General features: G+C 43.6%; 1 protein-coding gene across 3 annotated transcripts; it reads left to right on the top strand.

The window, feature by feature from the left end:
• The first annotated feature begins 223 nt into the window (after positions 1-223).
• On the top strand, positions 224-20,324 carry LOC308521751 (glutathione S-transferase A4-like). Of its 3 annotated transcripts, XM_081094843.1 has the most exons (8): positions 373-511; positions 1,909-1,932; positions 8,676-8,782; positions 10,048-10,099; positions 13,621-13,753; positions 16,088-16,229; positions 18,673-18,804; positions 20,043-20,324. In XM_081094843.1, the coding sequence occupies exons 3-8, from the start codon at positions 8,696-8,698 to the stop codon at positions 20,163-20,165; spliced, it is 669 nt and encodes a 222-aa protein (XP_080950969.1). In that variant the 5' UTR covers positions 373-511; positions 1,909-1,932; positions 8,676-8,695; the 3' UTR covers positions 20,166-20,324. The 3 variants fall into 3 exon arrangements, with proteins under 3 accessions (XP_080950970.1, XP_080950969.1, XP_080950971.1); XM_081094844.1 differs by lacking the exon at positions 1,909-1,932 and having other exon boundaries at positions 224-511; positions 20,043-20,319; XM_081094845.1 differs by lacking the exons at positions 373-511; positions 1,909-1,932 and having other exon boundaries at positions 7,325-8,782; positions 20,043-20,316.
• Positions 20,325-26,292: the final 5,968 nt, after the last annotated feature.

Here is a 26,292-nt window from a genome sequence, read left to right as displayed (position 1 = left end):
TATTATGGAATTGTGTAGGATGGCAGCAAATTTGGACTCTTGTATACCATTTCGATGTGATGTTACTCTCCAGTGCCACTGCCTGACAATATAAATCAAGGGTTTGCTGTATAGACCTTAGGCCATTTTGTAAACATTGCTCTTTGGATTTTAATTCTCGTAGCCACCAGGGGGCCCTCAATGCCGGCTCTCGAGGAAGCAGCCAGGAGGAAGTTTGGCTTCTGCACTGAATTAGAGGATTAGAGAAAGTAAACACAGGAGGCCCGGCTGTTTCCGATGAGGACAGATTCCCATGTCTTTCCTGCTCATGGTTACATGACCTTAAATTGTGCAATTCGGTTGCCATTTTGGCAATAAGTTCCCCCCTCCCCCACCCTCAGGTCAGGTGAACCAGTGAGGTTGAAGGGCACAGCCACGTAGAGAGCAGGTACAGAGGCCTGCGTCTGGGACAAAAGGGGAAAGCTGATGGTGTGAGGCTCTGGTGTCTGTGACAGAGGAGGAGGTACAACAGGTAAGGAGCCTGGGACCCAGCATTAGCCACTCAGAGAGGCATTGGCAGACTGGATGCCACGAGGAACTCCTGATCTCCTCCTGCTGCCTGACTGGGGCTGTCGGTAGGAGCCAGCCTCCTGGGGAACCCCACAGAGCAGAAAGTGAGTTCCTCTGGGCAGGGTCTGCTACAAACAACAACCAGTGTGGGCTCTTGTATTTGCCGGTGTTCCCTCTTCATCGAATGTGCCCAGGAGAGTGAGGGCGGGTTCGTTCTTGTCCTAGTAGCACACATGTCCCCCCCTAAGGGAGTCCCTCAGACCAGGAGGGACTGAACACCCAGGTGCCTCTTTCTCCTCAATTTGTTTTCTTCAGAGCACTTGACATCCTCTGGCATTTTATCTGTTTAATCAGTCTCTGTCTTTATACTTAAAGTGGGTTTGCTGTAGAAATTATAATTGGGTCTTGTTTCAGTCCACCCGTAGTCCCTGTGCTTTAATTGATGTATTTAAGGCCACATTTAAAATCCTTATTGCTGTGGCTGAATTAATCTGTACCCTGTGTGTAACTGTTTTCTATTTGTTTCCCTTGTTCTTTGTTGTTTTTTTTCTTTTGTCTTCCCCTTTTTTTCTGCATTCTTTGTTTTTAATTGAGCATTTATATGGTTCTATTTTTTCTCTGCATGTCAATTATACCTCATTTTTTAAAAAAATATATTTTTCTTGATTTCAGAGAGGGAGGGAAAGGGAGATAGAAACATTAATGCACACGCCCTACCGGGGATTGAGCCTGCAACCTGGGCATGTGCCCTTGACCAGAATCAAACCCGGGCCAACACTCTATCCACTGAGCTAAACCAGCTAGGGCTATCTCTCTCTCTCTTTTTTTTTTTTTAAGTTTAATTTGTTGCCCTAGAGTTTGCCATATATATTTAAGCTACACTAAGGCCACTTTCAAATGGTAGTGCAGGTACCTTATAACACAGTTTTCCCAGTTCCTCCCTCCTGTCCCTTATAACATTGCTGTCATAGATTTCACTTACCCATAAGCTGTAATCATCTGATATATTGTTGCTGTTATTATTTGAACACACTGCATTTATTTGTCTATATGTTTATACTGTCCGTCTTCCCCAACTAGAATGGAAACACCACAGGTGTAGGAATTGGGCCTGTCTTGGCCACCATTCTAGAGTCAGGGCCAAAACAGGGTCTCAGTGTTGAGTGAGCCAGTGGAGTCTTCCTTTCTTCTTCCTTGGGTAACTTGGTGTGCTATCAGATACACTGACAATGGATGTAAAGTGAAGCCCCGGGGGCGTGTGCAAACTGGAATACTCACTGGCTAATCCCTTGAGTGGGCGGAGCTTGCGACTGGACAGATAAGGGTTATAAACCTTCACTTCTTCCCCCACCACACCAGAGACAAGAGCCAGGAAGTGATAAGGTTAGTGGTTAAATTTTTATACTCTTCTTGGGCTTGGTTGGGTAGTTACATTTTGTGGCCAAATATGCAGCTTATAGTCAGCAATTGTTTTAATTTTGTGGTTAATTTAATGCCTATATTTCTAAACTTGCCTATATCAAATGAAAGGAACAGATATTTTTTTCCCTGCAGAGTAGATACGTAAATGAACACAGTATGGCAAGTTACAGCTGGGCCTTTTGAAGACTTTCACTGCCTATACCTGATCACATGGCACCAGACATGAACATTCCCCCACATCCATGTCACACATTACATGTGAGAGGATGGTGGTGCTTCAGTTGATTGGTGGACATAACAGACTTAGCAGAACATAAACATGTATTACTATTTGAGCCGTTACATTTTTCCCTCTTAGGCAAATCTCATATTTTTTACATAGTTGAAAAAACAGAGATGTCACCTGCTCTGTGCCAGGGTGCTAATGGGTAAACTAAGTCTCCTGCCCCTAGGTGTCTACTCCACTATGCTTGGAAGGTTTCTTCTGAATAATCTGCCACTGGGGTCTTCCTCTGGGGTCCTGCATGCCTGGGGAACTGCAAGTTGAAAAGCAGGAGTCTCTGAGTCAAGCCCTGATAACATTTTTTTTTTCTAAGACTTTAAACAGCTTCGGGCCATGTGGCAGCTCACCTGGCTTATTCTCTAAGCAGCCTTGGTGACCTAGGTAAATGAAAGTCTCTTTCTTGGCTGTATCTTTCCTATAAGTAAGTTTGTAAGTCTTGGGGGTATAAGCCAACCTCTTGTGAGTTTTGCGAATGTGAATCAACCCATTAGATACCCTCATGGAAAGGAAACTTAAGGTTCTGAAACTGAAATACAAAGCTCTCTGGAGAAGATGCTTATTAACATGTGAGTTTGGCCCAGAGCTCCCTTCTGATCGTCCTATTCCATCAGCAACCCACCCCCTCTCCACCTAGGAATATTGTTCAGCTGGGTTTGTGTATTAAAAATTCTGTATAAATACTTGAGCTCTTTTTCAAAGTCTCATGTAGGAGACTTTCCCTTTGATAAAATCCAAATACTGAATATGTCATATCTAACTAATGACGTGCTTTGCTATTGTTATATATTAGCAAAATAGAAGAGAAATAATTCATAATCGAGTAAAAACAGACAAACTTTAAAGCTATACTGAAAGTCTTGGTTGTGCTCTGAAGCAGTATATACTTAAAGCTAAAACGAGCTACTTCTTTCCAAACTAGCAAAGTACAGTTCTGTGGGGAATACAGGGTTACCTGGGAGAGTTTTCTGTCTCCGTGACAAATTTTTATCTGCTGGTCATAATGCAGATAGGCCGTTCTGATCCATTGGAGAAGCCAGAGTAAATGTCAAGGCTATTTCTATGGATAATAGATTTAGAATTGACATCTTGTATTCTGACCCAAAACATTTGCTAAAACTGGAAACCTTTTCCATGAACCCCTTAAATTTTTTATGATCCAGAAAAGTCAATAAAAGCCTGCTTTTTGCCTACCTGTTCAAATAAGTGAGAAAAATGTGTGTTGTTTTGCCTAAATCATCCAGAGTGACTCTTAAACATTGTCAGTTCACTAGAATTTCACCCCCCAAAATTGGCTGCTTTCCCGACACATGCATTCAGCAGATAGGAGCATAGGGCAAAGAATGAAGATGAGGGAAGAGAAGCAATATCAGAAGGACTGTTAAAACTGGAAGAAACGGAGGAAATTATCTAATTCTGACCAACTCTTCATTGTATCGCTGAGGACTGACATTTCTTCCAGACATGCCCAGGGCTGGAACCTACATGTCTGGTACTTTGTTAACATTGGGAATTGAAGAAGGCCTCGCTCATATCCTAGGAATTCCTCTCTTAAAAATATGCTATATAATAAAAGCCCAGCGACCAAACAGCAGAACGACAGGTCGACCAGTTGCTATTTCGTGCACTGACCACCAAGGGATAGACGCTCAGTGCAGGAGCTTCCCCCTGGTGGTCAGTGCACTCCCACAGTGGGAGCACCACTCTACTGACCAGGATGAGCAGAGCTCTCACAGTGGGCTGATTCCAGCAGGCCACGCCCCCCCACCAGTGCACAAATCCCGTGCACCAGGCCTCTAGTATATGTGTATTAATTCTAGAGAGGAAAGGAAGGGGAGAGAGAGATAGAAACATCAATGATGAGAGAGAATCATTGATCAGCTGCCTTCTGCGTGACCCCTACTGGGGTTTGAGCCCACAATCCAGGCATGTGCCCTGGCTGGGAATGGGACCGTGACCTCCTGGTTCATAGTCCCATGCTCAACCACTGAGCCACACTGGCCGGGTGGAATTCCTCTCATTGAGAGGGATCAATACAAATGATCTCACATGGGAAATTTACTTACAATTCTCCCCAGTTCCCTCTGCCCTTCTCTCTCTCTATTCTGAGCCACCCACAATTCCAGCACATCACCCTTTGCTCTGCCTACCTTTTAAACGCCATGCTCTGCAATTGTGCCTGCCCAGCAGTTTCTGGGAAGAATGACCCAGAGCCTCACACTGAGCCCCAGGTGCAGGTTAGTTGGGTTTTCATTCTAGACCAGCCATGGGCAAACTACGGCCCGCGGGCCAGATCCGGCCCATTTGAAATGAATAAAACTAAAAAAAAAAAAAGGCCGTACCCTTTTATGTAATGATGTTTACTTTGAATTTATATTAGTTCACACAAACACTCCATCCATGCTTTTGTTCCGGCCCTCCGGTCCAGTTTAAGAACCCATTGTGGCCCTCGAGTCAAAAAGTTTGCCCACCCCTGGTCTAGACTCAGCTTCTCGAACTTTATTTAAATATACAAGTGAATCGCCCGGGCATGTTTTGAAAAATGTAGACTCTGATTCACAGATTGGGCCCAGGGACTGTGCTTCTGCATTTCTAACACGCTTCCGGGCGAAGCTGGTGTTGCTGGTCCAACACACCAGCAGAGAATGCCGCCCCTCCTTTTGGAAGCACATGTGAATGCCGCTGTGGTGTGGAGATACAGGTGTGTGTGTGCGTGTGTGTGTGTGTGTGTGTGTGTGTGTGTGTACCATTTATTGAGTCCTTATTATGTTCAGCAGTTTGTACACATTATCTGATGTTCACCTCATAACTAATCAAATGAATTAGGAGCTATTAGCTTTGCAGTACAAATGAGGAAACTGAGGCTCAAAGAGGTTAAAAACCTTGCTCCAGTGAGAGGTAGAGCTGAAATATGTTTTTACTGTGGGTACCCAACACTCACAGTAAAATAGATACATGTTCTATTTTCTAAAAAATTGGAGGCATATTTATTATCCAAGGACCACACTCAGACTCTCCAAAGGTTGTCATGCCATCGTGGCTGCTTCCTGCGGACCCTCCTGAGGCGTGGGTCCCTGGGACTCTGGGTGGGGAAACGCACCCCACTCTCATCGCAGGTGAAGCTGCACACAGGTGAAGTCTGTGAGCCTCGCAGGTGAGCCTCAGTTCCCAATGTCATCCGACCTCTGTGGGAAGCCTTCCAGGTTTGCTGAGTTCAGGGCACACCTTTTGGTCAACATCAGTAGCACAATCATGAGCTTTGAAGAGATGGGAATGGATTTATACTCAGCTCAATGCCTTGGGTTCCGGGTCTTCCAGCAGCTTTTGCTCAGAGTGCTTGCGTCTTGGGTAAAATCCAGAAAGCGCTGCTCCTTTGTTCCCTACCTCTTCATTTCCCACGGCTGGCCGGTCCCACGGCTGGCCGGAATGAAAGCTTCCATTGCACCTGTTCTTTTAAGCTTTGATGATGTACTTTTTTTCTTTTTTAACAATGAGAATAATTGGGTTTTCTATTTGAAGGGTAAACAAACCCGGTAGTCCGTATTACCAGGCTGTAATTTACCCTAATCTTTGTTGACATTCATTAGAGGTCAAGGATAGAGGACTAAAGGACTTGGTTTTGTCCTTAACCTATAGTGCCATGGGGCAGGGAGCAGTAGGGCTGAGAAACAGCATATTAACAGGGAGGGGCAAAGGTAGGTTTACAGTTGTGAGTAAGTAAAACAGATTTCCTCGTGCTTTCGTTAAACACCTATTTCCTTCTGACTTACCTGTCGTTAGTCTGGATGTTTCCATCACTAGATAAAGGTAAGGTTTTTGATGGCAGGAACTACATGTTATTTTAGTTTGTATGCCTGGAGTGCCTAACCTAGTACTATATCCATAGTAGGAGTTCACTAAATGTTTGATGCTGAGAGAATGAAAGATGGAACACAGAAATTTAACACGTTCAGGAACTGGTATGTATCTCACAGTGGCACATTGAGGTGACAGCTGCCACATGTCTGGGCTGGTTCTATAAGAGATGGAAGAACTACACCGTCACCCCTGCCTTCCAGATGTTTCCCTCGTGAGAATTTTGCAGTGAAGAGTTCAGCTGGTTCCTGGGGTGGGAGCTCATAAGAGGTATTGGGCCCCTTCTCGGTGCTCAGCCCTTCTAGAAGGAACAGCCCTTCCTGGGAGGGGTTGGGCATGGGGACTGAAGTCCTGCTGAGCCCCTTAAAAAGACATCCCATTTAGAAGGCCCACCGAGCCAGCCGAGGCTGAGAGATGAGGAATGGTGGCTGCTTGGCCAGACTCAGCTGTGATTTATTTGTGGGGCACACCAACATTTGCTGGGACTTTTCCAAGAAGCAGTAGCTGGTTATTAACAACTAGAGAAAGAAGTTTCCTTCTCCTGGACTAGAAGGCAGGGTTGTTGGGTTTAGTCCTGTTTATCTGAGATGGGGTCTCCTTCATTCTAATCCGGGGCTTTCAGGGCTCCCTCAGCACCACTTGAGCCTTGGAGGTGATGGCAGGGAGGGGAGTGATTCTGTCCCTTGTAATTCAGCTCTGGGTCTTCAAGTTACATCCTTCCATCTCCCATGTGCCCGGAGAATGTGCAAGGGGCCAGCCAAAGTGAAGTGGGGGAAGCTGGGAGCACAAAGTCTGTACATAAAATACAAAATACACTTCCTCGTAAGAGGGAACCATGAAAATGCTCTGTTCACAAAATGAAGGCAGAAGCCACCCCAGATTTTACTTGTTGAATATCTTGTATTACAATATGGAGTCAGATTCACAAAAAGTTTTAGCTCCCTTTTGCAAATATCAATTGCATTTGCAACAAACACTTATGAATCCCATATAAAACTAATAGGCAAACCTATCTTAGCATAAAAAAACTCAAAGAATTGCTAACCCCACTGGCCATTTGCTTCAAGAAGCGAGGACTTCACTTGATATGGGTCAGATATTGTATGTATTTCATCTATCACTTTAACTCAATCCTCACAACCACGACCCCATTTTAAGGATTAGGAGACTGAGGCTTGGGGAGGTGGACTAAGGCTGTACAATGGTGAGGACCACAATAGGTGCCGCCTGGGTAGCTGAGGTCAGCCTCTCCATCCATGTGCTCGCCTGCTGCTTCCTGAGCACCCTCCCTATCGCTTCTCGGCCTTTTGGCTAAGATCAAGTGTAGTATCTGAGCACCCTCCCAGCCACAGAGCCTTGGGCACTGTGCCAGTGGGAAGTATTCTTGCCGTTTCCTTAAAGCATATGGGGTTCGAGGGGCAAATGGGGTAAAGGAGACCCAACAATCCTCTAAGTTGGTAAAGAGCTTGAGTTTATCCAAAGCACTTTACCTTTATCTCATTTGGTCACCCCAATAATCCTGTGACATGCACAGGGGTCACTAACCTAATACTTCCTGTGGTTCTACGACAGAAAGGACTGTCAGGTCTGCTTGCATGATCATTCTACTCTCCTAGTATAATTTTTCTCAATTACTGACGAGGACACGAAGGCAGACCAAGGTTTAGTGAACTGGTTCTGAGCCTACCCAGCTCCTTGCTGGCCAGGTAAGGACTTGAATCCTGGCCCTGTGTAGTTCTGTGTCTATGCTTGTCCCAGGCTCAGGAAAGTCTTTGGCAGAAATGAGAGTCCCCAAGTCCCACCGAACATTTTAACCCAAACAAGCCCAGCCCCTTGCCGCTGTTAGGAAAGATTATATTTTGTAAGATCATTAATGAAACCGTCATATTAACTCCTGGTTCCTTTTCTCAAAATACCAGAGGCAGTCTCTCAAATCTACAGAAAACCTTGATATGTATAATCTGTTCTTTTTCCTTAAATTGTAAGATAGCGCATACCTGCATATAGGAGATTGCAAAAACATTTATGTGCAGTTCATTTTTTTATTTTTTAAAATATTTGTATTGATTTTAGAGAGAAGGGAGAGTGAGAGAGAGATAGAAACATCAATGATGAGAGAGAATCACTGATTAGCTGCCTCCTGCACGCCTCCCACTGGGGATTGAGCCCGCAACCCAGGCATGCGCCCTTGACTGGAATTGAACCTAGCACCCTTCGGTCTACAGGCCGACGCTCTATCCACTGAGCCAAACCGGTTAGGACTATATGCAGTTTAAAGATAAATTATAAAGGCTAATTACTAATTGTTTTAAGAAATAGAACATTATTAGCATCCCAGGATTGCCTCAAGCTCCTCCAATCATAACCTGCAATTCTCCCACAAGAGGTGACCACCATCCTGCTGCTGGGGTCATTATTTTCTGGCTTTTCTTCATAGTTTTACCTGCTATGTACCAGTATGCATCCCTGGACAACAGCTTCATTTGCCTGTCTTGGAACTGTTACAAACAGATACACTCCATATGGTGTGTGTTCGTTTGCTCGTTAAACATCTTATTTGGCCCTTTAGGAAACCCTGCACCGGGCGTCATGGCAGCCAAACCCAAGCTCTGGTACTTTCCTGGCCGGGGCAAGATGGAGTCGATCCGCTGGCTGCTGGCTGCAGCTGGCGTGGAGGTTGGTTCCTGACTGGGAAAAGGAAGGAGGGCAGTTGGGGTGAGACTGAAGTGAGCTTCTTCCCTCTTCCAAATTCAGGATGGTGCCTCCCAGCCACACTGGCTCTTTCTCTTTCCAGCTGTCTTCCTTTGTAAGAGATGCAGAAGGGATCATGGTCCTTGGTTTAAGTAGGGGTGAGAGGGCAGAAGCCACAGAAGGTGTTCTGGGAGCTTTGTAGGGGCTGGAAAGATCTTGGTGGGTCATAAGATAAAGGAGAGTAAGGAAACCACATAGGGAGCATTTCTTCCATCTGGCCCAGTTGATTTCCTGGGCTCCCTCTAGCTCTGCCATAGCATCTTAGTCACGTGCTACCCAGGGCTGCCGACTGGAATCCCAGGCCCACTGCAGTCTGGTCTCCCCTTGAATCATCCTCTGAAGAGCCTGCCCCACTGGGATCTTTTTTAACTCTCAGTTCCCTCTCCGTTGACTTTTCACAGATTTTCACAAGTGTTATTGTTTGGTTTCATGCAGGTATAGACTTCCTTTTCTCTACTTCAATGTCATCTCCTCTGGAACAAGGGCTGGTGATCCTGGTTTTTCTCTTTTCCCTTTAGAGAATTCTCTCCTAACATTGCTCACCTCATCCTACCCCCATCTCGAGGTTTGAGGGACAAAAGTCACTCTTCGTCACCAAAGCTTTAGAAACGCCACCGATAAGTGATGTTAACCTCACCTGAGCAATGATCTTTCGACCCCTTTCATTGAATATATGAGCATCAAAGAGAAATTTGATTAGAAGGAAAATAACACAGAAAGGAGAGGAGAAAGAAAAGAAAAAACAGAAGAGGAGAGATCATTGGGGAAGTTGGAGAAAAAGACAAGCGTTTGGAGAGAAGAAAGAGCTAAGGCAAAGAAAAGGAAAAATATGAATGGGGGTGTGGGGTATGCTTTAAGTAGGCCAGGAGCCAAAAGGGGTTCCAATCCCAAGGGACTCTAAGCTAATCTACACACACACACTGTCAGAATTGTTCAGCTGTGTGGTAGTTGATGGCTTTGTGTTCCTTTTAAATTTTTCCTTTCTTGAAGCCATTGGGCATTTTATACCAAGAGCATCTCTCTTTCTCTCTCTCTCTTTCTCTCTCTCTCTCTCTCTCTCTCTCTCTCTCTCTCCCTCACATCTCTCTCTCTCTCTCTCTCTCTCTCTCTCTCTCTCTCTCTCTCTCTCTCCCTCACATCTCTATCAGCACCTTATTAAAGTTATAACAATGTCTCTGTCCTTTATCCAGTTTGAAGAAGAATTTCTTGAAACAAGAGAGCAATATGAGAAGTTGCAGAAGGGTAAGCCTAGATTTGTTCAATCTCATCTTATTGGAAAAAAATAGAAATGTGTTTCTGGAAATACTCATTTCATTATAAAACACAGAACTCTAGAATGTCAACCATCAAAAAAGGCGCACAGTATGACTGCTAACATGGATTGCCTATTCACTGTGTCCCTGGCACGAAGCTAAATTTGTCATCTGCACAGTCTCTTTAGCCTTCATAAAAGCTTATCAAGTAGGTTACAACCCCACACCTCAATTGAAGATGCATGAACATGGGTGACCAGTGCCAATTGGTTCAAAACTCCCCATCTCACTGAAGAATCCTTTAAGAATTCTTAAATAATGATCCAGTGGTCTGAAGGGGAAGGAGAAAAAAGGAAGGGAAATGTGACCTAAGATATTCTCTAGTTCTCATTGTTCATATCCACTTGTTCTTGGTGGTTTTAACAGATTAACAGAAATCATTCTATTAGGTCACAATTTTAGAATCAAGACCATAGAAAAGATCCAAATTTGTTTAAATGTGGATCCAAGAAGACATCTTTAATCCATACGATTCCCCAGAAAAACTTCTCAGAGGAAAAAAAAGAGTACTTTCAAATTTCTAACAGCTATAACATTATTTTTCTTATCTAAGGAAACTTGACTGTCCCATTGTTGCTGATAAACAATCATTGACAAATTACTATTATTATTTTATTGATTTTTTTTTTATTTGAGAAAGAGAAAGGGAGAGGGGGAGAGAGAGAAACATTGATGTGAGAGGGAAGCATTGATCTGAATGCTCCCTAAAGGGGATTGAGCTCACAACTCCAGCATGTGCCCTGACTGGGAATTAAACAGCAACCCTTCGGTGTGCAGGAAGATGCCCAACCAATTGAACCATATGGGAAATGTTTTAAGGAAAACATTCACCCAATAGTTAGCAGACCTTCCACTTATAAGCTGTGTGACTTTGGGCAACACCTTTAACTTCTCTACATCCTGACTTTTAAAAAACTTTTTTTTCTATTAACATATAGTTGACACAAGTCTCCGCTTTACCATAACATAAAAATAATCTCTATGGTCATAGATTGCAGTGGGCCAGATCTTATTGAGTGGGGAAGGCCCGATCACCCGCTTCCCAATTCCTGTCCAGGAATCCCCCTGAAGCTCCTCTTCCTCTTTATTTCTGCCCCACTTTCCTGCAAACAAGGACAGTTACTGGTGCATAGTAGGGATTAAATACATGCATATTGAATAAACAAATGAAAGTATCTCCATAATCTCGCCCATGATCATTCTGGCAGGAGTGCTCCCTAAGAGCCTCTAAAATCCTCCAGCTCTCTTTGAGTCTGTGATGCTGCTTTATGTTTGAGACACCCTCCTAGCCATGTCTGCTGTTTGTGAACAAAAGGCAGAGAGGGACAGCAGAAAGGACTCTGGGCCCCTGGACTGGGAGTCAGGAAACCCACTTCTGCTGGCTTAGCTGGCCCCTGACTCTGTCAGTTTGGGCAAATCCCTTGTGCCTCCGTTGGCCTCCACCCTGCCATTGTCTAAAATATGAATGCTTTGAACTAAATGATCTCAAACATCCTTTTCTGCGCTCCTGATTCTTAGATTTTTTGAATCCGTCAGAAGACGATCATCAGCTCCTGATTCTAACGGATATTTGCATCATAAGCAGTAGAGCCCAGTTTTAGATACTCCTCCAATATTGAACAAATGTAGAACTTTTAGGAAATTGATGTTTCAATAGCAGTATTCATATTTACAAAGCATGGTTACTTGTATGATCTTATTCCTACGCAAAGAAACTCAGTAAGACAGGACAGATAGTGTTACAGATCAGAGAATAAGCTCAGAGAAGTTAGAGACTTGCCTAATGTCGTCATCTAGATAGGGTCACTGGCTCCCTGAAAGCTGTTCCTGGTTTCTGCACTGGTGTTCTCCCCACCATCCTCTACTGCCTCTCACTAAGTACAGTAGGAAAGGTAGTGAAATTGGGGAAATTAACTGTGGCCTTTGCCAATGCACTAGTGAAGTCTGGCTTTTATTCTGAGTCAAGTTCCTTAATCTCAGCAATGTAGAGGTGTAAATGAAAAATAAAGGCTATTCAATTCTTCCAGACCCCATGAAAAGAGCACTATTTGTAGTATTTATTTATTTATTTATTTATTTATTTTTGGTTAATCCTCACCCGAAGATATTTTTCCACTGATTTTTAGAGAGGGTGGAAAGGAAGGGGAGAGACTGAGAGAGAAACATTGATGTGAGAGAGACACATCAATTGTTTGCTTCCCACATGCACTCCAACCAGGGCCGGGATTAAGCCTGCAACCGAGGTACATGCCCTTGACCAGAATTGAACCTAGGACCCTTCAGTCCGAGGGCTGACACTTTATCCACTGAGCCAAACAGGCTAGGACTGCAGTATCTTTTTAAAACACATTATTATATAGGCAGTCATTCACAAAGAAGAAAATTTGATTTTACTAAACATCTACTATTGACAGTATTTTGTATTTTACTAATGTTATCTCATTTCATCTTTTCAAAAATCCTGCTAGATAGGTATTATTACTATTTTAGAGAAAAGGGAGCTGAAGCTCTAAGTAAGTCATGGCTGAAAAGGGCTGAAGCTGGCATTAGGACCTGGGTATGTCAGGGTTCTTAGTATCACATCATCTGATGTTGTATGGACCTAGAGTGCTACCCGATGTACTTTTTAAAGAATTCAGACTCCCAGACTCCACCCCTGAATGAGAACATCTGGGAAGTGGGTGAATATTTTTACAACCCACCTCCTCCAGGCGATTCTTGTACACTCAACTTTGAGAATCAGTCATAGTAAATGGAGAGGGTCCTAAATAGCCCGGCTGACATGGTTCAGTAGTTGAGCATCAACCTATGAGATCACAGTTCAATTCTCAGTCAGAGCACATGCCTGGGTTGTGGGCTCAATCCCCCTTGTGCAGTGTGCAAGAGGTAGCTGATGAATGATTCTCATCATTGATATTTCTTTTTTAAAAATATATTTTATTGATTTTTTACAGAGAGGAAGGGAGAGGGATAGAGAGTTAGAAACATGGATGAGAGAGACACATCGATCAGCTGCCTCCTGCACACCCCCCACTGGAGATGTGCCCACAACCAAGGTACATGCCCTTGACCGGAATCGAACCCGGGACCCTTCAGTCCACAGGCCGACGCTCTATCCACTGAGCCAAACCAGTTAGGGCTCATCATTGATATTTCTATCTCTCTCTCCTCCCTTCCTTTCTGAAACCAATAAAAAAAATCTTAAAAAAAAAAAAAAGAAAATCCTAAATAATCACGACTAACCAACACACAAAAATGCATGAACCATCAAGCAAATCTCAAATTTTCTGTTAAGCAAATGGTAGTCATTTCCTCAACAACTGGGGTCTTTAACTTACCACTTTGGATAAAAACTAAAAATCATTCAACAAAATTAAAAGTGGACACTTTTGCAGGCTTACAACAGCCATGGAAGGGGAGTATCTTAATCTTTCTTTGCTCAAACCACAGATGGGCGCCTGCTCTTTGGCCAAGTGCCTCTGGTTGAAATTGATGGGATGATGCTGACGCAGACCAGAGCCATCCTCAGCTACCTGGCTGCCAAGTACAACTTGTATGGAAAGGACCTGAAGGAGACAGTCAGGTACCATAGGATTTATGTCTGTACTTGATTCTTATCCAGGCCTCTGTAGGCATCCACTGAGACCTGGGTCAGCTGTAGCCTTTCAGCCTGGACCGAGGGGAGAAGGCAAGGCAACAAGGGGAGATGTACTCTTGTTACACCCAACACAACTTATGCTTAACTCTGAATAAATACTCTAGGCTTCTCCTTTTACTGCTCATAGCAATCTGCATTCAACATTCTCATACTCTCTCTCCACTCCTAACAAAATATCTTCTCATAAAATGACCTGGCAAACTATTCTACATGAAGGTGGAAATGAATGAACTAATAAATAAATATTGAGCAATGAGTTATTACTGCAAATAATGCAGTGCAACACATCTTGAAGCCCATTGATGTAAATCAGCAAGTGTTTATTATTACTCACCAGTCTATGGGTCGAGTGGTGGGCGTATCTGGGCCAGGCTTGACTTATCTTGACTAAACTCACTCATATGTCAACCAGTAGTCAGCCAGGAGGCTCTGGTTGTGGGTGTTGACTGAATATTGATTGGGAGGCAAATGGGCCATATACCTTCCATCTTCTCATTTTTTTTTTTTTAAAGATGTGTTTATTGATTTTTAGAGAGAAAGGAAGGGATAGGGATAGAGAAATAGAAACATTAATGATAGAGAAACATCAGAGATTGGCTGCCTTCTGCATGCCCCACACTGGGGATTGAGGCCACAACCCTGACATGTGCCCTGACCAGTAATCAAACTGGTGTCCTCTTGGTTCCTGGGTCAGTGCTCAACCACTGAGCCACACCAGCTGGGCCCCATCCTCTCATCTTGAACTTGTCTCATGGAGGCTAGGCAGGGTTCTGAGATAGTGAAAGTACACAAGGCCTCTTAAGTACTAGGCTAAAAACTAGTTACTTATTAATTCCTTCTCATTCTGTTGGTCAAAACAAGTTACAAAGGCAACCCAGGAAACAGACCCCATCTATTGATGGAAGAAAGTGCAGATTTTATCACAAATACTGGAGGGTGAACATTGTGGCTATTTGGATGACTGGTTTAATTTCACAGGAGATAAGTAGATTTAAGACAAAAAAAATATAACTATAGAAGTTTATCTGGATTTGGGATCAAAGGGCATTTTCAGTGTTCTCTTATATCTTATCACCATAAGCATGGATATGATGGGATGGTTAGTAAATACAGAAGACTTGGTAGAAGTAAGGCCCACGCTCAATTGTTCAGAAAAAGGAGAGATCCTAACATAGAAACGAGCAGTCCATAAACAGAGGCAGCTTACCCCAACTTTCTCATAGCTCTATCTTTAAAATTGATTTAGTCCTTCTAACCTGGCAATCCCAAGGGTACATACCCAGAGAAGCAATTTCAAAAACAGTGTATGAATAGAATCCTTTTATAACAACATAAACAAATACTAATGTGCAAAAACTGTCTGCTTCTCATTGTCTCAATGCATGTTTTTAATTGTTGTTTTTTAAATACCAGTGGCTTTTTTTCTAAGATGTGTGTCCGAAACTATAGTTAGCATTGTTAATATTCTTTGCTCCAGGTTGGGCATAAACTGTAATAGACTAAAGCAAGCAGGCTACATGGCAATCTAACCTGGAAGAAAAGCATTTGTAACTCAGCTAGGACAATGACAGTACATTATTATTACATATATGTTAAAAAGAAGACAAAAACCAAGAAGACCATTAAGTTTGTTGGACGCTTAGCACATAGTGGGTGTACAAAGACACACAACCCTTAATGGGTTTGCAAACTGGTTGCAGAGATAACTAGCATAGCATGAAAATAATAGTAATGTATCTACTATGATTAGACTTTTAATAACCTTTTTAAAAAAGTGTTTGCCAAAAGAACCACTTTTTTCAAAGGAAAAATTTTAAGAGTATAACATGAGTTGTTTGTCCGACCTGACTAGGAAAGTAAACTTCTTTCTCAGATGCCAGGTCAACAGAAGACCTGATAAATGATATATCTTCCTAGTGAAAAGGTCCTGGTACTAAATTGTTTTGTATTTTCGGTAAACTTCATTCATTTCTGTCTTTAAATCCATAATAACCTAATTGCTTGCTTATGGAAGGTTTCAACTTAGAAGCACTCATTAATTCTTTCTCGCGTCCCTTTATTCACTAAACATTTCCAGAGACCCTACTATACCGAGATCACTAGGCTGGTTCTGGCTTCAGAAATCATTCCTGAGCATGGACACGAAGGGAGGGAGAATCAAGTCATTCGCCCCAATTCCTTTTAAACCACAGAAGTTGCAGGTTGGGAACCTGGTACTGGAGGCTTCCTCTGGGAATGCATCACACTGTGTTTTGTCAGGATCAACATGTATGCCGATGGCACTCTGGACCTCATGGCGATGATCATGGTGGCTCCGTTCAAACCCCCAGAGGAAAAAGAGGAGAACATCGCTCTAATTGTGACAAAAGCGAAAACCCGTTACTTCCCGGTCTTTGAAAAGGTAGGCTGCAGGGATCCAACCCTTGTGGGGCCCAGCGGTGTGGCGGGTGCCCTGATGCTGCAGCGACAGCTGCGTACTCAGATCCTGTGGGGCGGGGAAGGGGGAGAAGGGGTAGACAAGGGAGGAGCTGACCTCTCGGGACCACCCTCCAATCCTCCTCTTGTCCCGGAGCGGAAATGGAGAAGGGAAGGAAGAAGCTGGGAGGGAAGGCGGGAGGGGGGCGGGGCAAGGCAAGTTCCCACCTCCCCTTCCCAGGCTGCAGGGATCCAGGCCTTGCACATTTCCGATTGCTGATAAGACTAAAAGAGTGAGTATCCGAAAAGACAGAAACCATGTTAGAGCCTTCCTGCATCTGGACTAAAACTTTAATAAGGATTTCAAAACAAATGGCATGTCTAATTATGGAACCCGCAACAAAACAGACTTAGAATAGACCAAATACAATGAAAGGGTACAGTATTTCTGTTCTGATTTAAACAAACAAACAAACAAACAAACAAACAAAAAACGATCAGCCCAAGGCATCATCATCTCAATTCATTGTGTCAGATATTTCTTTTGGCTTTAATACTGTTGGCTAATCATGCCTCACTCAAAAGACAAAGCCTCTTAAAGTTACAACTTTTCTGACATCATTTTGGGGCAAATGCTAATTACAGATGTCTTCTCAGTATATCTGTTAAAGTTCCAGGAGGGCAGCATGCCGCATGATAAAGACTTGTTAATATAGGGTTCCGTATATAAAGGTTTGCAGGACAACATAATTCTGTGGTATAATTCAGAATAATTCAGTCTTTGCCTTGAAAAAGAATGATTTATTGTTGACCAAACTATAATGAAAAGTTTTGCCAGAAGCTCAGAGTATTAGACAAGCAAGTTCCTGTTTATTTGGGGACAGTGTGCAGTGATGTTGAAATACCTTTCATTGAAAAAGGGAAAACCTAGTATGATTATTTAAGTTATGGTTAGCACATAGTGGGTGTACAAAGACACACAACCCTTAATGGGTTTGCAAACTGGTTGCAGAGATAACTAGCATAGCATGAAAATAATAGTAATGTATCTACTATGATTAGACTTTTAATAACCTTTTTAAAAAAGTTAAAAGGGCTTTATCATATTATGAATTTTGAAATATGTGTGGCCTAATCCCAGCACATCCCAAACTGTTTAAAATAATTCATTTGTTCAAATCAGGATGAAACTCAATTTCATTTACTGTAATTAGTGTTAGGTTAGGTGGCTCAGGAGGCGGCGCAAGAAATAGAGTCCAGTGAATCAGAAAAGAAAGGAAAGGAAAAGGTTTATTTCTGCATCCCCGGGAGACCCACGTACCCCCAGGACAGGGCACGTGGATTCACGCCAACAGGGAGGGGGGCACTTTTTTTATACTGCGGTTGGGTGAGGGGCGGGGACATGAGCTGAGGTATTCAGTTGAGGAAGTTTCAGCTGCAGGGGGTCATGGAGAAGCCAGTATCTGTGTCGGGCACGTTGATCTGTGAGAAATTCCAGGGGAAGTCCATTGTCTCATCACATGTCTGCATGTATCCGAACGTGGGCTCTCTCCAACCTAACAATTAGTCAATTACATAATATTTTAAAATAGCTCCCTTTAATTTCAGGTTCTTTCCTCTTGTTTTCTCTCCTCTTTCCTCTTGGATTTGTCTTGCCAGGTTTCTTACAGCCTGGAGTTTACTATTGCAACATAACTCTTTCATTCCCTAGATTTTCTGTCAATTGGGAGTTAGAATTAAAAGCTTGACAGGTTCAAGTTTGATGTGTTTTGGCCAGACCGCTTCATCGGTGGTGTTGTGTAGTTCCTTAGGAAGCACATATTATCTGGTTGTCACTGTTCTCATGACTCAATGTAATTTATGATCAGTGCCTGCCCTAGACCCACTGATTTATCAGTGGATGCAATGTTGACATCCCAATCCTACCAGTTTCTCTTAATTTATTAACTGGAATCTTTTCTATAAAATGACTCTTTCCCCTCATAATATATTTGGTTACTCTGGGACATGGTTTTTGTAGGAAAGTAGGATAAATGCTACTTTCTTTATATTCACCACATTTGGACTTCTTGCATCCCATTTGTGATTTATTTGTATTTGTGGTACAAATCATGACCTTTGTGTCACCCTCTTCTGGTGGGTGGGGACACTTTTACTTAACCAGCTCTAGTCTCATAACAGGGAGCTCCATTCTGGCACTTCACTACCCATGATGTCTTAATAATCACTGACAAATTTCCCAAAAGATGGTGCTAATTTACAGCGATGTGTAAGAGTATTGGTTTCATCCTGCCCTTGCCAGCATTCTTGAGGATTATCAAGAACAAGATTCTTTAGCAAATTTGATCTGTACATGTTTTGTAAGTGTTTAGCCAGGCAAAATAGTCTCTACTTTTATTTGATATTCTTCGTTATTTTTCTTTCTGCAGATTTTGAAAGACCATGGAGAGGATTTCCTTGTTGGCAACAAATTCAGCTGGGCAGATGTACAACTATTAGAAGCTATTTTAATGGTGGAAGAACTCAATGCTTCTGTTCTCTCGGACTTCCCTCTGCTAAAGGTAGTGCGTTAACATCTACAGAAAACCCAGGGGGGAAATGAATAAAAACAAAGAATGAAACAAAGTGTGCCTCCAGGTCAATCTCAGAAGGAACTCAAGAAGACTATTTTAAAAAATCATTATTTTATCATTTTGTAATTTTCTCCTGCTCACACTATAGGATCATTCTATATATATATAAAAAGCCAGCAACCTGAATGCCGAATGCCGAATGACTAGAATGACCAGTCACTATGATGCCCACTGCAGCCAGTCCTGCTCCCAATTGGCCCCCCAACCCGATTGGCCCATAGCCCCTCCCCCCGCCAGCCCCACCCCCACCCCCGATCAGCAACCCCCCACCCTGATTGTGGTCAGGGCTGGCCGGCCAACTGCCCACAGCCCCTCCCCACAGCTGGTCTGGCCACTGATCAGCCCGGCTACCCCAATCGGGGGAGGGGCTGGCCGGACCCCACCTGTGCACAAATTCATGCACCTCTAATTAGGAAATAAAATTTTACAAAGGGAAAAAGAATAGATTATTTTGGTTTCTGGCATAAACATTTAGTGTGTTTTTCATTTTTGTAGTGCTTTCCATTTTTTGTTTATTTGTTTAGCACTTTGAGTTTTTCCTGATGAAGCAAGGATGACAAGTCTGTCTTTGTTGTTTTCCTCCCATCTCCTACCAAACAACTCTCCTTCCTGATAGTCCCCCTGACTCCAGGGCCTCCACAAAGTCCCTCAATGAGACATTGATGAGAGAGAAACATCAATCAGCTACCTCCTACACACCCCCTTCTAGGGATCGAGCCCACAACCTGGCCATGTGCCCTGACTGGGAATAGAACTGGTGATTTCTTGGTTCATAGGTTGACACTCAACCACTGAGCCACCTCAGCTGGACTGTGTTAACATTCTTATAGTTATTTCTTTGCTAGCACCTTTACTTATTCCCTTATAAATTCCTAGAACAGGAGTTAATAGGTTAAATAATTTTTTGAGTTTTTAAAACATGCACTGCCTAATTATGACAGTGATTTTTTAAAATTAAGATAATGTAACTCAGACTATACACACCAGCCATTGTATTATCCTTCTCAGGAATATCAGCAAACGTGCATTGAGGGATTAACTCAGATTCAACACACTGGGCTCCATATGTCGCTGGTCTAAGTAACCTCCACTCATGACAAAGTTTTGATTTTTCTTAAAGGTTGTGACCACTATTGGGGCCCTGATTTTGCTGTTTCTCATTCCAGGCATTTAAAGCAAGAATCAGCAACATCCCTACAATTAAGAAGTTCCTGCAGCCTGGGAGTCAGAGGAAGCCACCTGCGGATAGCCGCTACGTTGACGTGGTCAGGCACGTTCTGCAGTTCTAATGGCGGCAGGCCTCGCTATGGTGCACGGCTGCCATCAGCCACAGCCTCGCACGTGCTGGAGCTCACTGTAGATTCTAGGTGTAAAATGTCTGGAAAGAGCAAAGCAGTACTGCCATCAACAGCAAATGCCAATTAAATGAAACATGAGACCATTTGGTTATGTGAGCATTTTTAAACTTGTCCATTGTGGATGATGCTTAGAACTTTTTTGAGATCAACGTATATATAAGTAGGAGGCTGATATATTTAGGGTGGCGGCCTACATGGGGCCCTGTCCTTGTCTGTATCCAGGTCAGAACCACTGGGGAAAAGATGAGCAGAGCTTTGAGGGGGGAGGTGTGGCGGGGGGGTGGGGGTGGGGAGGGGGGACATATTTTTCCAACACCCATCCGATGCTGAGTACTTGGGATAGAAAAAAAGTGGCAAGTGACAAATTGTCAGGAAGAGCTTGGATGATGCAGTAAGTCCTAAGGGGATGTGTGGGGGACAGAGAATGTCCTGGGAACACCATTTTGAGACCCTGATAAAAACAAACAAACAAACTTGGACAATTAGACAACCCTATTCTACCTAACATTGCTGCCAAGACTGGGTTTGTTTTGGTGAAATAATTTCAAGTAACACTGAGATTAAGATATAACCAATGAATATGCACATTGGCCCAAAGATTCCCTTGGCTTGACATACTTTCTTTAAGGATAACTATTGTGTTCCGAAGTTTGTAAGCTCAGCCGCACATGGGGGCTCTGGTGGGGGGTGGAAGGCTAATTGGCGATGGGGTGACTATTCAGGGTGATGTTACAGGCACAGCTGTGGTTTCCGGTGGGTGGAGCAGGTAGGGAGTAGGGCTCCTGCCAAGGGCTTGGGGTACACAATCCCACCAGCTCTACACTGGACTTTCTGCCCAGGCTTGATCAGTTTCTGAATGTGTATCCACATACACATCCTTACTTATGAAATGACTTAATGTCTCACCAGCCTTCAGGCCATTTCCTCAGGGCGCCACAGCACATGGCCTCCTACACCGCCCACTGCGACATTCAGTCCTCGCCCCTTTTCAGACAATGGGCTGCTCAACAGAGTTATGACAAGCTGGGCCCTTCAGCATCCCAACCCCAGCCCATGGGTGACCTTAGTTCCTGCTCCCAGTGTGGCCAGATCCCAGCCTGGGATTCCATTTAGCTAGTGACCCCATCTCATTCCCACCCGGACAAAGCCATGGCCAACTCACACCTGATGAATAAGACAGAAGGGGTTGGCAAGGCTCCTCATCGGTGTAGGGATGACTTTTTCCTCTGACTTCCCCCAGAGCAGAGAGTCTGAGCTTAGAAAAATTAAGTGGAAAAAGAAATTATTATTATATTTTATTTATTTTTTAAATATATTTTTAAAATTGATTTTAGAGAGGAAGGGAGAGGGAGCAAAAGATAGAAACATCAATGATGAGAATCACTGATCAGCTGCCTCCTGCATGCCCCCTACTGGGGATCAAGCTCACAACTCAGGCATGTGCCCTAAATGGAATTGAAATATGACTTCCTGGTTCATAGTATGATGCTCAACCACTGAGCCACACTAACCTGGCTAAATTATTTTTAATGACTCAAATTTTAAGGCAATTTCTTTTTATTATAATCATGTGGTCTTGGTAAATAATTCAAACACTTTAGAAGGCTTATATAGTGAATAATAAAATCATCCCCCTGACTCCCCAGACGGTTGCTAAAAACAACAATTTTCTAGGTTCTCACTCCTTGCCTGGGGGCCTACACAAGCTCTAGGCCTGGCCCCAAGCACACCCAAGGCACGTGACTTAGGCAAATCTGGCCACGTTCATTGTCCCACAATCCCATAAGTACGACTTGGTGTCTTACCCATTTGTTGTTCTCTATGGGGTTCTCTTTGGGCTGACTGTGTAACTGTGGGTACCCAGGAAGTGGGCTCAGAGACCCAACAGCACCCAGCAACATTCAAGACCTCACTTCCACTCCCTCAACACCAGGGAGCCTTGAATGTGGACAGAAAAAGAAGGGTGAATGAAGTCAGTGAGCTGAACATATCCACAGAGATGGAGGGTGGGGCCCTGGCAGTTAAAGTGTGCGCACGCACGTGTGTGTGTGTGTGTGTGTGTGTGTGTGTGTGTGTGTGTGTACAAAGAATTAAAACCTGGGCAGTGGCCTCATAATGACCCCTACTAACTTGATGGGCGTCATGAATCCTCCCTTTAGACTCCAAACACGTGATTGCATGAGTTTCTGGGCATAGGCTAAAGGGAGAAAGGTGAAGACAGGGGTCAGAGATGTTTGTTCTCACTGATCACCAGCCCTGAGTGAAGTTAGGAGCGAGGGATTTGGTTTTGGTTTTGGCTTTTGACTTGGGAGTGGGTGACTGGCTTGCCCTGCTGGTGGCTCTGGGGTTGGCCCTGAGGGGTTGCTGAAGCCACAGAGGAACCATGTGGAAGAGGCAGGAGTGGTTCCTCAAAGCAGTGGGGCCGGTATTCACTGTGCAGTTTACAGATAGGGAAAGTGAGGTGCAGCCAGCCTCTGACCCCTGCATCTGTTGTGCTGCCAACAGGAATTGCAGGGATGCAACAATCCCTGGTTGTAGGGATAGGGGAAAACTAGGCCCAGGGGGAGGCGGCAAATTTGTCTAAGATCACAAGCTAATGAGTGGCTGAACCCGAGCCCAATCTAGATGTTGGGACCCACAGTCTTTTAAATATATTTGGCAGGAGCCTGATGTTCTGTTTGGCAGATTAAAGATATCTAATCCTATTTGTTTAAGACAGCAGTTCTTAACCTGTGGGTCGCCAACCTATGGGTTGCGACCCTTTTGGGGGTCGAACGATCCTTTCACAGGGGTCGCCTAAGACCATCGGAAAACACATATATAATTACATATTGTTTTTGTGATTAATCACTATGCTTTAATTATGTTCAATTTGTAACAATGAAAATACATCCTGCATATCAGATATTTACATTACGATTCATAATAGTAGCAAAATTACAGTTATGAAGTATCAACAAAAATAATTTTATGGTTGGGGGTCACCACAACATGAGGAACTGTATTAAAGGGTCACAGCATTAGGAAGGTTGAGAACCACTGGTGTTAAGAGGTGGTTCGCCCTAGCTGGTTTGGCTCAGTGGATAGAGCGTCAGCCTGCGGACTGAAGGGTCCCAGGTTCAATTCTGGTCAAGGGCACATGCCTAGGTTGCGGGCTTGATCCCCACTAGGGGACGTGCAGGAGGCAGCCAATCAATGATTCTCTCTCATCATTGATGTTTTGATCTCTCTTTCCCTCTCCCTTCCTCTCTGAAATCAATAAAGATATATTTTAAAAAAGAGAGAGATGGCTGATTTTGACATGGTTGTTTCCCTTCATAACCCTCAGCAGCCATTATATTGCTAAGTTAGCATATTTTATTTTCCCCCCAAACTCATTTCCATCCAGTATCTATTGGATCCTCCCCCAAACCTTGCATGATTTTAATAATTTTTAAGCCTGGCCCTGCTATTCATCTCAATAGCAGAGGAGGGTCAAGGGGTGGGATGAACCTGCATTGTTATTGGCTGGTACATAACAAGGAGAAGCTGATACAGTGGAGATTGGAGGGATGGAGAACTCTCAAGTTCTACTTTCAGTGGATTACCTATTCGCAGGGTTATAATGTATCCCAAGAAGTAGCTGCTACTTCCCATTATTCTAAATGCCCTGACTTGACCCTCTAATAATCTAGTTAATTCGATTGTTTTTCCTTTTAGGACTTTGTGGTCAAATTTAAAATGATAGTTGAGTTGCATTTGTTATTCCCAGAAGGCAACATAGAGAATAGCTTTATGCTGGGGCATCGCCCTCTCACGGGGTTAGTGATAAAAAGTCTTGTCAAGTGTCAAACAAGAAGACTGGAAGAGATGCTGGAGTTAATTGAATCGCATGACATGCCCAGAGGCACATCTCCCCACAGGAAGAGACCGTCTGGGTCCCTCTCACTGTGGCCCCAGACCAGCCTCATGCCCGGCACCTGGGAGTGTGTTGGAAATGCAAGGCCACAGGCCCTGCCCCAGAACTACTGAGTCAGAATCTGCGTTTTCACAAGATCCCCTGCGACGTGTGCGCCTGTTGAAGTTTTCAGCATGGCTTTGTGTTTTTCAGCTTTTCAAACAAACTCAGTCGTGGCTCTTTGCGTAGAAAGCCATCCTCCCATGTGTGAAAATGTTCTAGTTCCTTCCATCTCCTACTTGCTATCTGTACAAAGGACACTATCAAACATTTACTTTAAGGGCAACTTCAAGGCCCTGCCTCCAGCTCAAACCAATCAGACACAAAAGGCACTCAAGAATAGGGTTGCTAGATTTAGCAAAACAACAACAACAAAAAAAACCCCCCATCGTTAAATTTGCATTTCAGATAAGCAATGAATAGTTTTTAGTACAAGTAGGTCCCAAATGTTGCATGTATCCTGAATTTTATCTGGCCACGCTACTCAGGAGCCAAAGTCCCGGGCTGCCCTTTCCACACCCCCCAATCTCTTCCTGCTTTATGTCTAAGACCCTTACTTATTTGCTTCCATTGTGGTGGCTTGGGCTCATGCTTCCTTCAAGCCCCATATCACACTTTGCTTTCTCTCTTGTGCTGTGAGTGAGAGGCAGGTGGTGAAAACAGCAGAGACTTTGGCCTGGGGACTGGCCAGTGGGGTGAGTGGGCAAGTTTTGTCTTTCTGAGTTTCTGTCTCCTTATCTGTAAAACAAGGGTACTGCTGTTCTCAAAGCCATATAGATAGTGCCTGGCACAGAGCACACCTGGCTGCCCTTGTTATCTCTTGATAACTGGATCCTCAGGCAGCCCTGGAGGCCTGGCCTGGTTGTCCTTGGGTTCATATCCTTGCCCAGTATCAACTCCAGAGGTCTGGAGCCGAACAGCACTAATGACACGAGCCAGTACTGTCCTGCCATAGCATCTGTTACTTTTTGATCGTGAGCTCACCTCCAATTTAGACAGTTCCTGAGTTGCAAATTTAAAATGAGGGCCTTTATTCAAGTTGCTTCAAAGCAGAGTGTGGTAATGGTACATATGGTGGTTATTTTTGCAACTATTAGCAGCATTTTGTTTGAAAGGAAACGGTGTTTCACCATCACCAAGCAATGAGTTCTCATTTAGGTAGTCTAAATTGCATTGCTAACTAAAACATATCTGGGGGTACTGTAAATGTCATGTACATTCCTCCTCTTTGCTCCTTTTAATCACTACTGCAGACACCACTAGAGGTCAGCAGAGACAAAAAGGCACATTTTATGCAAATGTTAGGACATAGCATTTTTCTGCAGTATTTATCTTCCAAATTGGGGAAGGAGGTGGGAGGTGGGAGCTGAAATTGATGTATACATTTAATCTTTATTTTCATTAGGCTTATTATATAAGTTGTATGTACATTTGAAAATTGAGGAGGCTGTCTTCTTGAGGGGATTTTGAAATCAATCTTAATACTGATTCATTTTAAAATAAACGTGTGGATTAATAAGTGGAGTCTTAAAAATAAAAACTAAGAAGAGACTGAAACAAAAAGATTGATTACTCTGCTAATAAGTAAAGAGGGGAGGGGGTGCATTAAGTGATAATAAAAGAACTCTGGGGACTTCCTGGTAGATCCAGGATTGCAAAGTCACAAAGCTTCGGGGTGCCTGTGAGCCAAGGAGTGACATGGTCCAGTGGGCAGAAGTGCCTTTGCTCAAGAAGTTTGTGTGAGTGACGACGGGCAGTGGACAGGGCTCAGGGCCTTTACCAGATGGTGGTCACTGCTCAGCTCCAGCCCACAGTTTACATGTCTGAACATGCCCAATTGCTCTAGTTTCTCTGAAGTTTTACAAAAGAAACTGGGTATCTAGATGTTTATGTGAAATCACCCCATTTTCATTGTTGGCTTCAATGTTCAGAAAATAATGGGCAAGTTAAATAGACTGGGAAAGTTGTGTGCCCATGGATTACCACTTAAGAGTCTATCTGTTATCTCCTTTTACTAAAACTGGAAGGTAGATTAATGTGTGGACTCAAATTCTAAACTTCCTAAGCCCAGATTTCTCACCTGTAGAGTGAGGAGGAGGATGGTTGGTATCAACATCAAAG

Source organism: Myotis nattereri (assembly GCF_964212035.1).
Source record: "Myotis nattereri genome assembly, chromosome: 6".
NCBI classification, from domain to species: Eukaryota; Metazoa; Chordata; class Mammalia; order Chiroptera; family Vespertilionidae; genus Myotis; species Myotis nattereri.
This window is presented reverse-complemented; position numbering and strand designations above follow the sequence as displayed.

Coding starts and splice junctions, on each gene's coding strand:
- LOC308521751 (XM_081094845.1), top strand. CDS start 8,555: ATGTACCAGTATGCATCCCTGGACAACAGCTTCATTTGCCTGTCTTGG. Junction 10,100..13,620: donor ATATGAGAAGTTGCAGAAGG/GTAAGCCTAGAT, acceptor CTCAAACCACAG/ATGGGCGCCTGCTCTTTGGC. Junction 18,805..20,042: donor CGGACTTCCCTCTGCTAAAG/GTAGTGCGTTAA, acceptor TTCTCATTCCAG/GCATTTAAAGCAAGAATCAG.